Source organism: Aedes aegypti, chromosome 3 (genome assembly GCF_002204515.2).
Source record: "Aedes aegypti strain LVP_AGWG chromosome 3, AaegL5.0 Primary Assembly, whole genome shotgun sequence".
NCBI lineage: Eukaryota > Metazoa > Arthropoda > Insecta > Diptera > Culicidae > Aedes > Aedes aegypti.
The window spans coordinates 337302167-337315989 of NC_035109.1; the positions used below are offsets into that span (position 1 = coordinate 337302167).

Consider the following 13823-nt stretch of genomic DNA (forward strand, 5'->3'; position numbering starts at 1 on the left):
ATTATTTTGTACGATGTAGGCACAATATTCAATTAATTGCTCGATAGGATTTCAATTAGTGATCAAACGTCAACATCCCACCGCCAAATCGCTAGTGTTTGGAGGGGATTTCAACCTCCAAATTGCCAAATAACCTCCAAATCATCACCTCCAAGTTAGTTCTTATAGCCTCCGTTATATGAAATATGGTGGCGCGTCGATCGTCGCAAGTTTATCGTTAAACAGTCAATATGATTTTACTGTCTTGGTCTCGTGTTTGTTGTCCCAGTGTTCTTATTTTCTACTCCCAGTGTCCCTCTTATTTTAATGCAAAGCAATGAAAATAGTATCGGAAATTTATCAGCGTTCATGTAATCACATTTATCGCATACTGTGTTTCAGTTTTCTTTGTTACTAAAACAGTACTGATTAATTATACTACTAAAATCATGTCTTCGTGATACCTCTGGAAGGTAGGAAAGGGTGTCATGCAGGCCAGTGAGAAATATCATGAAAATATTTGTTTCTCATAGCAGGTTCGTGGCAGTATAAAGACAGTTGAGATGCTCTGAAAACAAAACAAATTGCGCATTTGAAATGCTGATTAACAGTTGAAAACATTTGAATAGCAGTTCTTTTGCTAATTTGAGGCACCTAAGCAATCAGTATGCTATATTAGGGCAGTGTGCACATGAAATGCAATTAGAAGACTGATTTACGGCTTATTCATATGCTTATTGGTTACCTGGGCGGTATTCTCCACAAGTTTTTTTTTCTGTTAATCTAATAAGCCTTTTCTTGGTACGCTCATTTCTAAAACAACCATTTCGGGTTTCCATTCTCAAGCGATTTCTTCAAGAAAACAACTCCAAGCATCGCTTATTGCAGAACAATAATTTTCCCGAAGCTCAAGCTGAGCCGCACGACAACAAAAAATATAATACAATTTCCTCTACGCTAAACAAAATTGAAACAAATCTTGTTACAATTTAAACAAAAATGCGACTCATTATGTTTTAAATTAAACACAAATATAACAGAATTATAATAAAATTTGTTATGTTCTTTACATAAACAAAAGCGCACATAAGCAATTTCCCCTAGATTTTTTTTTTTTATCACGAACTGTTATTATTATTATTGTCTTTATTAAAGAGACTTTCAGCCATTGGCTGATACGTCTCGACATATCAAGAATTGTGTTATAATTATGTTTTAAATTTAAACAAATTTGAGGCAGCCATTTTTATTATAATTGATTTTTTTAAAATTATGTAACAATGTGCTTCATCATTTACGTTACGTAAATGAACGAAAATGAAACAAAATTTGATATTTGTAACAAATCTTGATGTGATTGTGATACAATTTTGATGTGATCCACTGGTCGGATACTGTGCACGTGCTGTAGCCTTATGGGCAGGAGCCACAAGATACAAGATAATCTCTACTGTAATCCTTACAGCGATTTCTCTATGGATTCCACAAGCGGTTTCCCTGAGATTGCTCCAAGAAACAAAATTTGTTCGCTACCAGAACTATTCTGATAGGGCTCCAAAAGTACCTTCAGCAATTCAATCATGAATTTTGCCAGGATTTTTTGCAGGAATATTTCTACAGGGATTTCGCCAAGAGTTTCTGAAGGATGTTTCTTCCGGAATGTCTCCAGTGATTTCTGCAAAGATTCCTCCAGTAAAATCTTTACTAGAATTTCTCGAGGAATTTCTGCAAGTATTCTTCAGGGAACTTTTAAAGATTAATTCTGGGACTCCTCCCGATATTCCTCCACATTTTTTTTCAGACACCCGACCAAATCACATAACGAGATTATTACATATTGTAACAAAAGCTGTTAAAAATAACAGAAGACTTAATTTTGTTATCAAGATGGCTTTGTTGTTAACTTGTCACATTTTTCGTAACAAATTTATTACAACATTTGTTAGTTTAACTAGTAACGGTATATGTTTCATAACAACTGGTGATATAATAAAATCATATCAGTGCAAAAATTTCTGTTACAATATTGTTTCTTCTATCTGGTCGGTAACTCTTCTAAGCATTCCTCCAAGACTATCTCTACAGGGATTTATGCGGAGATGTGTTTAAGATATTTACTTTACTCCAGATATTTCTCCAGTTATTTCTCCATAATATTCTCTGGTAGTCTTCAAGACATGCTTCAACGAAATATTCCTGAGATTTCTCCCTGGATGGCTCCAGAAATTCGCCTGGAGAAATTCATCTAGGGATTCTACAAGAAATAACTTCATGATTTCCTATAAGGACGCCTATAGAGTTTACTTTAGAAATTCGTTCAAGCATGCTTCCAGGAAATCGCTACATGAATTCTTCTAAGGATTTTCTCAGGTAATCTTCAAGGGATTCCCCTTAATTTTTTTTCCGGAGACTTGTTCTGGGCCTCCAAAAACTCCTTCGGGGAATTCTTCGAGAGTTCTTCTAGAAATTCCTTCATAGATTTACTCATGAATTCCTCCAGAGATTTCATCAAAATGAATGAGAATACATCCAGAATTTCACCTGCCATTTTTTTTAAAGATACCTCTAGAAACTCCTTTTCTAAAGAAGTTAAAAAAAACCTAGATAAGCTCCTAAAGAAATCCTGGAGCAATCCCTGGAGAAGCCGAAAAAAAGGGCACCTACACGTGAACGACTTGTCCTTTGAAAGAAGCTTTACACCTAACAACGGACTAGCATGGAACGCCACAATCGAAACACGTTCCCGACGAAAAGTTTTCCGAATTGAAGCGAGAATCAAACCCTCACTCCTTGTTCGATGCGGCTAAATGCTTTGTAATTCTAGAAGAAAAATTTTAGTAACCCCACTTGAGTTATTGTCGGTTAAATTCGTGGAAAAATCTCTGAAGTAATTTTTGCAGGAGCCTGTCGAGGAAATCTCTGGAGGAATTTATGAAAAAATCCCTGCAACATAAAATATGTTTTTTTTTCAATGGCTTTTTATAATGAAGACTGCGTAGACGAAAAGCATATTACATTAAAATGAAAGAACGAATTCCTTATCGAAACCATGGGGAAAATCATGGAGGGATTGCTATGATTTTCATGGAGCCTTATCGGAACTGGTTTAAAATGTATCATGGAGAACAATAGTTCTTCCTGGAGGAATCTCTGGCAAGAATCCTAGTGAAGAAATTGCTGTAAGGATTACGGTTGAGATTATATTGGATCTTGTGGCTCCTGCCCATGAGGATACAGCACGTGCACAGTATCCGACCAGTGGATTACAACTAAATTGTACCAAAATTGTAATCCCTGAAGAACTCGTCGAAATAATTCCTGGAGAATTCTCTGGAAGAGTCTCTGGAGAAGTTTAGAGAGAAATTCTTGAATAAATCTCTGGAGGTTTCCCTAAAAGAACATCTGCTGCCCTATTTGAGCAGGTCTCAAAATTGCGAATGGTGTCAAATGATATAACTTGCTAGCAATAACATGTCGTTCACTTATCCAAATCATGAATTATGACTTATCGATTGATTCCGATTTCTTATATTACATTTTTATTTATAATTTGATAATAACGGATATATTACATTTTTACTTTAAATTTGGTAATAACGGAAATGAAATTCGAGTATGATAACTTTATGTCTCAGAGGCTTATACAGCCTTAGTGATAAACGCGCAGCTCTCAGCAAGATCAAACTGAGGGGCCTGGGTTTGAATCCCACCGGTAGAGCATCTTTCCGGGTTGCAAATTTTCTCGACATCCCAGGCATACAGTATCATCGTGCTTGCCAAACGATATACATAGGCAAAAATAGTCAAATGGCAAACCTCTCCGTTAATAACGCTCATAAGAACACTAAGCTGAGATGCGGGCTCTGCAGGGGCATAACGTCAGGTATATGTCATGGTGTCCATTTATATCTGGATGAAAAATCGTGTATTTTGAGCCGTCGCATGATGGAAATATATGATGATCTGAAAATGTCCACATCACATCCTAGCGGAACCAGTTCCGACTTTGCGAAAAAGGACCGCGTGATTATTGAGCTGAAATCGAATTCAGGTAAACTTCTGCGTTCATGAGTCCTCTCATGGCGTAGTGGTAACGCACCCCAACTAGAGATCGGGGAGTCGTGAGTTCGATTCTCACTGAGAAAACGTGTAACTTTTTCGCAAATTTTCACATCAATTTGTCCATCTAATCCAATTGCAAATTATATGTAATGTTTAGCTTTTCGGTAGATGTTTATTCAGTTATTGAAAGAAAATCTTAAGCACAATCTTCCGATCGATGTGATTAGATGTACTGAAATCCGTTTCTGTGCTCTAACAGAGTGTTTCAAACAAAAAAGTCATAAATTAAATCATTAAGGTGAAGATAAATCGAAGCCAAACTTCAAATTTTCAAGAGCACGGATCTGGAGAACTGATCACCCGTTTAAACTGAAAACTTAATCGATTGGTCACTACCAGCTAGTGACCAATCGATTAAGTTTTCAGCCTGAACGGATGTTCGGTTCTCCAGATTCGTGCTCTTGAAAATTTGAGGTTTGGCTTCGATTCATATTCACCTTAAGTCTACTAATGGCAATCCTTCCATGTAGGACGTTATCATACACTCACTTCCTACCGCCATATCTCAGCGGTTCTAGTCAAATGAATCTATTTTTCTGGCATAACAAGTGTATAATATAGCCTTTATCGTATAACTGAGATAACGCTGTGGGAGGTATGCGCATAGATGCTGTTCAATTATATTGAATGTATTTCCCAAAAAGAAAAGAAAAGAGAAACCAAAAGAGCGAAACACTTCCGTTCTAAAGAAATATCTACTTGAAGGAATATTAAAAAGATTTCTGGAAAGACAATCTAAAGAAACTCAAGAGGGAAAATCTTGAAGAAAATTTCTTCGAATTTGAAGAAGGATTCTTGTAGAAATACCTGATCAATTTATATGAAGTATTAGTAGAGTAACTCAGACAAGAACTACTTAATGAAACCCTGGAAAAAATAATTATCCTAGGATAATTTGGAAAATTTGGATGAATGTCTGGAGTAGTTTATATAGGAATTTGAATGAAATCTGTAAAACATTGTAGAAGTCCCCCATTTTTGAACCATAACGTGGAGTTTTTTTTAATGTTACGCTGGCAATTATCAATCCATCTTGTTATAAAAAAAATAATATTGACTAAAACGCAAATATGGAACGACTTCCAACAATTCAGAGTTTATTTGCAGACCTGTTTGTAGACACATTCCATTTTGTCGTTGTTATTGTTTACACGGTAAATAGAAACGGCATTTGGAACAGCAAAGTTTGATACAAACAATTCTGGGAAGACGTTACATCGATAACAGCAGTTTTCAGTGGAACAGCTATCGATAAACGTCTGATTGGCAAATCGCTGCTCCTCGCAACAAACATACCCACATCCAATCAGCCCTTCCATGTCGGTCAGCTACGTGGAACGGCTTTTTGCACACCTTCCGTTGAGTCATGCCCACTTCCGTTGTTGGGCTTAAAACGCAAGCTCGGGTGTTGATAATGAATACTGAAGAAAACATTTTAATTGCAGTTCAACGACAATGACAACATCACATCGCCCAGTCAGTGGTTGGTGCTTAGCTGGAAGGGTAGTCGTCGTATCAATATCCGCTGACGTGAGGTGCCTCGTGAGCGAAAAATAAAAGTACAAACGCTAACTGCAAACATAAACATAAATAAATGATGCCGCGCTGATTATGGCTCTGAAGCATCGTCAGACAACTGACGAAAGCGCGCCGTGCTCGTCGAAAGGAAGAATGTCGTTGACGCAATTGATAGGCGCGACGTCGCACAGAGGAGTGACTAGAACAATTTCGTGACCATAATATTAAATTTAAAAAATTTAAATTTTTGCTCAATATTAAATTTAAAAAATTTAAATCGCTTGCTTCTGCGGGAGTAGGCAACGAATACTTGTTCGACGTACAATGCACTTATCTAATTATATCGCGAATCAGGTTATACTACTTGGATCGCATTACCAATCAAAGGTGACTCTCATATCCTTACCTTATCCCACTAACCCAATGTCTATTCCATGACAACTGTAGAGATGCAGAGTCTCTATTAACTGGTTGTCTAACTAACATTCCTTCGCTTACCCGATGAACGTAAGGACGTGGCCAGCGTGAAAAATATACTGTTCATTAATGTTTAAATGAAATTTACACTATGATGGAAATAGTTTGAATAATTATGTGACATTAAATCATTTAAAACTAACGACAATTTTTCATCAATTGCTTGGCCCCTTGTGAGCCAGGGGCTCATTAATTAAAAAACTGTTTTCACCTGTTGTAACAATTCAAAAACTCTTTGAAGGGTCCATCAAAAGAAACCATTATTTTCGTTTTTGTTTTTATGGTTACATGAGTCGATATTAAGTAATGGAACATCTACTCATAGAGGTTTTATTGTATGATAGTTTTGTCAATATTTGGGCAAAAAAGACCATTAAGGGCAGACAATGATTTTGGCCATGATTGACTCCAATTACTCCTGTGTGCTTGGTAGTCGTTGTCGAAGAGACCCAACTTTGCACGCACTGTTCGGCTGCTCGAATACGTGCTGAATCTTTGTTTCGTGACTTGTAACTTGTAGGGACATAGCTCTAGCTATGATAGATAGTAAGATCAAGCGCGAGATTGGGACATCCAGTCAGCGCGCGATCGACAAGCATGTATGAATGAATGGAAGCTTCATTACTTGATTGCTGCTCTGGATGAATAGTATACGAGAAGTTATCGCCGCAGCTTGACGACAGGATGGAAACTGTTAAGTTGAATAATGTTGATAATTAACACAGGAAATTGGAAGAGTCATACTGAGCTACAATGTCAAGGCTGGGGATTTAATGGAATCATTAAATACTGTGTAGTTTGAGCACAATAATGATGCTTTTAACATTATTTCAACATCATTAAGAATGAAGTTCCGTAATAAGCAATCAGTTGAAGTCGAGAGGGTTTTTATGAACTCTAAACATATATTCACAAGTACTTACCAAGGTGAGTAGGACGGATGGATTGAGTTCTCCAAGTTTGACGTCAATCTGTAAGACAAAAATGATAAATTTGAGATACAAAAGGTTCGAGGCAGTTTGATAGTACAGATATAATGCATTTCAATATGAAAGATAAGTAGCACAAATGAAATATTTGTATAAACACAGAACTAAGCATAACATCATGCACGAGATAAATCGACCTAGTTTGATTGAACCATTTTTTTTTTGTTAAATTTTAAACATGGATTTTTTTGTTTTTAAATCCTAATTAGCTGTTGAATATCAAAATTAGAATTTTTATTAAAACCAACTGGTGTATTGAGTATTTTTAACCCAAGGTTTCATGGTTTCACAACAATAATAAATGGTTCTTCCAAACTAATTTCTTAGTTGTTACAAACCAACTTAAATGTTTTTACTTATAATAAGGTTATTAGGGTCTTCCTTAGCCGAGTGGTTCGACTACAAAGCAAAGCTATGCTGAAGGTATCTTTTTGTAATGGAAATTTCGTTGACTTCTCTGGGCATACAGTATCATCGTACCTGCCACATGATAAACGAATACGAAAATGACAACTTTGGCAAAGAAAGTTCTCAGTTAACGCTCAACGCTTCGTCATCGTAATCATCGTCATTATCGAAACTTCAAAAGCAGTTTTTCTGTCAAAATCTAAAAATTATTCGATGAAAATGTGTTCACTGTGTTTCGGTTGGAGAATAGAATACAGTGAACACATTTTCATGTAAATTATCTGGATTTTGAACGAAAAAAGTGCTCTTGAAAATTTCAAAATCAATGACGGATCCTGCCCCTTTAAAAACTGTGGAAGAGGTCATCGAACACTAAGCTGAGAAGATGGTTATGTCCCAATAAAGACGACGACCAAGAAGAATAAGATGTTACAGAAAATCTCGCATAAACACAGTCAGAAATTTTATCCATACTCGGTTTTCCTGATTTGCAAAACATGTTGTACGCAATTCGGTGCAGATCTCGATTTTTGCAACAATTGATGTAATTATCTAACTTGGATAGCCTTGTTGGGTAGATTTAAGTATTTTGCTATGACAATCGTCATTCTGCACCTTGTTGTGTAAACAACTACTACCATATTATAATTTTGTGATTGATAAGCCATAAGTGACTATTCCTTACGACTAATGAACATTCCGAGCTGCAAATACATATTTGGCACCCACTGACATTCCACAATAACTTGGTCATCCCTTGTTTGCTTGAAAATGCATCCGTGTTTCCCGCCAAAAACCATCAACTATCGAAGGACTGTTTCTAAGCTAGGTAACGTAATCAAATTGGCCACTTTAAGTTGGATTCATAGCTTATCTAATAACAACAGCGCCCAGTTTATTGGAATATTGCCCTCAGACCAGCATTGCCAAGTTTTGACTCAAATCCCACAGGCTAGGGAGCAAATGATGTGACGGCGTGTTACAAACGTGGCATGTCCGGTCGTTGTCCACCGTCGAAAACACTGCAACCCCAAAGCAAAGGAAGTTTGAACACATCCAACCTGAATGTGTTTCGTCCAACTCCACCCCAGTTCACGGTATCAGACGTATTCTAAATATAGGGGCAAAAATTTCACTCTTCCTGAATTTGGCGAACAAGCGCAAAACCGCAAAATACCGCGCGACATCACGAGATCGTCAAACGAACGGAGAAACAGTGGCTGCGATTGTTGTGATTGCCAGCGGCACACTATGAGCCAGAAATCAAAATTCACGACCAAAGTTTAACTAACTTTTTTAAATAGTATGAACCGGTCGGTCCCGAATCTTTTCGTGAAGGAAATTTCCTTGACTTCTCTGGACATAAAGTATCATCGTACCTACCACACGATATAAGAATGCAAAAATGGCAGCTTTGGTAAAAAAGCTCTTATTTAATAACAAGGGCCTTCCTTAGCCGAGTGGTTACAGTCCACGGCTACAAAGTACAGTCTTGCTGAAGGTGTCTGGGTTCGATTCCCGGTCGGTCCAGGATCTTTTCGTAAAGGAAATTTCCTTGACTTCCCTGAGCATAGAGTATCATCGTATTTGTCATACGATGTACGTATGCGAAAATGGCAACTTTGGCAGAGAAAGCTCTCAGTTAATAACTGTGGAAGTGCTCATTGAACACTAAGCTGAGAAGCAGCTGCCGTCCCAGTAAGGACGTAATACCAAAAAGAAGAAGAAGGATAGAGATGATTTTTTTATTATTGAGAACATATATTATAATGTACCTAAGGTTTTATTCGATTTATCACACAATTTGACTCACTTTATGGTGTTAAATTTTGTTCAAACAGAAAAACTTCAGGTGGGCTAACAATGCGATTCTCATTATTCAAATTGTTGGATTATACCGTTTTGATTCATATCACGGACAGCTTCAAATTCCGGACACTCTACTTTGTATGGGAAACATTTCACATGAAAGGTTTCAATTTTTTCCGTTCAAAAGTTGTCACTTTCAAGGCTCATTTCAACAAACATTTTCCATAGATATCTATGAAAATTTATAATACCCAACTTCCGTAGGCGTCTCTCTAGTGGTTTAGCAATTTCATTTGATGATTTGACTTTTCTATTTGTGATTTGTTTGACCTGGCCGGAATTCGAATCGAAGTGTCCGGAATATGAGGCAAAAGTAAGGAAGCGTCCGGAATAAGAGTCATGTAAACTCCACACACTTCTATTTGTTTAAAATTATTCATGTTTCGAAATCGAAATCTTCACTCACCATTCGAAAGTTAAGGGTTTTGAAGGTTCGATAACGCGGAGGAATCATACGGAGTGATTTATTATACATGTTTTTTTGTGAGTTATACTTCACTGAGACCTCAAGTGTCCGTAATATGAATCAAAACGGTACTGTTGGAAGGAGATTTTCTTTGTCCCGCGGGTTTCGCGTAAGTGTCTCCCTACAGGTTCGCCACACCCTTTTTTGGCCCTTCATACAACGGTATGAAATGTACAGAAAAGCTGAAATGGATAGCTGTTTCTACTATCTGAAAGAAAAAATGTTTGTTTATCCGACCATAATTCAAAAAAATCATAAAATAAGGTTTTCACATCTAAAATCGACGTTAAAGATGTAAATCTTATGCTACGTGTGTAATAAATAATAATAATAAAGAGGAAAATTTTGATGAACTTCTACATGGAACCGATGAGAGAATCATGGACAAATTCGTAGAGGATTTAAGCATCTGATGTTAACTCTGGGATGACTTGTGTCTTGGTAAAAGATGACTTGTGGAAGACATATTGGTATCAGGAGTAGTGTATGAAGGAAATTTAGCTAAATTAATGTATGATGAAATTCCTGGAGAAAATCATGAAAAATGCCAATTAATAATATGAGCAATGATTCTTGTTGTAACTCAGAGTTTCTCAATATCAGTCATATCAACTGATAGCTGATGCACTAAAACTATCAATATCACTTGCGAGCTATCATTATCACTTTGATTTGTCAAAAATATCGATCGGATAAATTTCTAATTTATTAAGGATCAAATTATGTATCTCAAGAAAATTTGAGGTTGTTGAATCTGATGTGGCTCTCAGAAAATTTCCTAGCACGTAGCAATTTTGAACTAGAAAAATAGAAAATACTGGTTTTATTATTGTTAACATAAAATTTAAAAAACGATTGATCAAACTTTCAAGTGATCTAATCCACCAATCATGCGGAATAGGATTTCAACCTTCATGTAAGATATAACTTGGTTTGCATTATTTTAACCGTGTAACATTTAGCTTAATCGATTTTTTTCAGCATGTCTGCAGTCTAGAAACAGAATTCTGTGTTTCTGTTATATGGAAAGCTACAGTACCCGACCAGATGATTACAACAGAATTGTAACAGATTTTGTAACTCAGTAGGCGCGTTTTTTACGACAAAATATGTTATAATTTTGGCTGGTTAGTATTTAAAATAACAAAAATTATAACACAATCTCCTCTACACTAAGCAAAATTGAAACAGAATATTTTATAATTTAAACAAAAATGTAACTCATTATGTTTCAAATCAAAATAAAATATAACACATTTTGTACTTTTCCATGACTGAATTATAAAAAAAATTGTTATAATCAAATGCTCTAATTTTTTTAAAAATAAATTGAAACAAATTTGAAACAGCCTTTATTATTATAACTGATTTTGTTTTGATTGTGTTATTATATATCCATCAACTCAATCTGGTTCTAACAAAAATGAAACAAAATTTGTTATTTGTAACAAATCTTGATATAATTGTGCTGCAGTTTTGTTGTAATCCACGGGCCGGTTACTAATCTTAAGCTTCAAAAAATAACTTTATGGTGAAGATGAATCGAAGCCGAATCTCAAATTTTAAAGAGCACGAATCTGGAGAACCAAACATCCGTTTAAGCTGAAAACTTAATCGATTAGTCACTAGCTGGTGGTGACCAATCGATTAAGTTTTCAGCTCAAACGGGTGTTCGGTTCTCTAGATTTGTGCTCTTGAAAATTTGAGGTTTGGCTTCGATTCATCTTCACCTTATTGTATTATAAATTTTGAATTCTGCCTTAAATTAAGCAATCAAATCGTCATAGAAGCTGATAAACTTATATGCAAGTTGCCTGATATCGTGAAATAATGCTTTTTAGCAGTCAAAAACTAGACGTGCTACAATATTTTTGAAAGCGACAATGGATTCAGCAACCCTCAGATAAGTAAACAGCGGTGTTTCCGTGCTCGAGACAAAAAATTCATATCATTTTCGCCAATGATTTAATAATACTATGATTCTATGGGGCCGTTCATTAATAACGTAAGGGGTTATGGGGGGAGGGGGGATTGAGATTTATTACGCGTCAAACAAATTATTTTTGGTTTTCATACAAAAAATCTTGGTCCGTCCCTATGATGATTCATGGCTTTGTTAAAGATTATGTATAACACATACAGTGGATTAAAAAATATACTTAGTACCGTCGATGGGACTAGGGTCTAGGGGGTGAGATTGGGTCAAAACGGAAAATTATGATTTATGAAATATTTCAGCTAATAACGCTGATATCACTAGAATTAATCATTCATATGTTAGGGAACACATTATTACACATAATTCATCACAATATACATTTTAAGAATTAGTAGTTTTTGTTTACTATATCAATAAACTTGTATGTTGAAACTAGATAAAATTTACAACATTAAATTTTCTCCTGTGCAAAGTATAACGCATGTACTTTAACCTCTATCGTTGTATTAGTAGAAGGTTGAAAGTCCTTTCATTACACTTCACAAGTATTTCCCGGAATCAAATTGATTTTTCCCCAAAAATTTCATTTTTTTCGGTACAATGTCTAAAACATTGAAAATGGGGGTGAGATTGGGTCAAGCAAGAACGATAGTAAATGAAATTGCAAGACCACTTTTTTGACATTTTACGGTGCCGTGTGTTCTCATTCCTCATTAAGATGTGTTTATTCTTTCTAAATACAGTATCTCTGAACATCAAACAAGGCTACTTGAGGATTCCGTGCATTGAATAACAATGCAACGCATTTCGACAACTTCTCAAACCAGCAACTGTGTTTCGTGCGCAGCACCATCGTAAAATTTTATCAAATGGATTTTTTTTATTTAATTATTTATTAGTGTTTTCATGTAATAGAAACATCTCACGAAAGTACGAATGAGTTGGATCGCTGTCAGTGCGCATCGTACCTTCGTGCTGTGCGTACACGAATTCTCTCTGCTCTTGGAAGTTTTCTTAAAAACTACCTAAAGTAATAAAACAGTACTTTTCAGTGCTACAAAAACAGTACTTTTCAGTGCTAAAATTAAAAACGGTACTTTTCAGTGCTACTTAAACAGTACTTTTCAGTACTATTTTTTTCTACTATTGATCCCTTTACGATCCTTGTTTGGACCCGTGCCTTCGATTTTTCGTTGGACCCGTTGGCGAAAGCTAGCGGTGGTAATCCTTCTTGGACACCGTCTAGGGAAAAAACCTCTCGAAGGTCACGTCTTTCTCGTTTATTAACTAAACATGGTATCAACAACTAACAAAAGGAAGGGTGAATCTCTGAATTCACTACTTCCTTCCAAAAAAGTGGGTTTTAAAACTGTCACTACACGTGGCAAGAATGGAAGAAAGGACGCTTCTCCGGAATGCGAAGTTTCTTCCAAGGGTGAAATGAATAATTGTATTGAAATGAGCAATCAGTTCGATGCTCTAGACAAATTTTCCGAACACCAAATCGAAGCAGCCTCTAGCCCAGGCTCTTTGATTCAAGTGAGGAAGCAAAGAGTGCCGCCTATCGTGGTCAGTTGTTCCGAATTTGGAGGATTTAGGCAGGAGATCTTGAACTCCATTAGGGGAATCAAGGTTTCCTTCCAAATCGCAAAGAAAGGAGACTGTCGCGTTTTGCCGGAAACTCTTAAAGATCGTGAACTTCTTCTCAGATATCTTGAAGAGAAGAAGCACAAATTTTTTACTTATGACGACAAAACTGAACGTTTGTTCAAAGTCGTCTTGAAAGGTCTCTCAAGTGACTATAAGTCACCTGAAGAGATCAAAAATGGAATAAATGATTTACTTGGATTTTCCCCAGTCCAAGTAATCATTATGAAAAAGAGAACCCAATCTGGCATTGTTCGGAAAGGGCTTTCTCAAGAATATTATTTAGTTCACTTTAACAAAAAAGAACTAAATAATATTAAAGCTTTAGAAAAAGCTAAACTTATGTTCGATGTCCGTGTGACGTGGGAACATTTCCAGAAACCTGGAGGAAATTACCAGAACCCCACTC

General features: G+C 36.1%; 1 protein-coding gene across 3 annotated transcripts in view; it reads right to left on the reverse strand.

Moving 5' to 3' along the window:
* LOC5571208 (xaa-Pro dipeptidase) overlaps positions 1-13823 on the reverse strand; it is a 365701-nt gene that overhangs the window by 69223 nt on the left and 282655 nt on the right. For all 3 annotated transcript variants that reach the window (XM_001659532.2, XM_021852482.1, XM_021852481.1), the window contains one exon: positions 7020-7067. In XM_001659532.2, coding sequence (XP_001659582.2) covers positions 7020-7067 — 48 coding nt within the window. The remainder of the gene's footprint in view (positions 1-7019; positions 7068-13823) is intronic.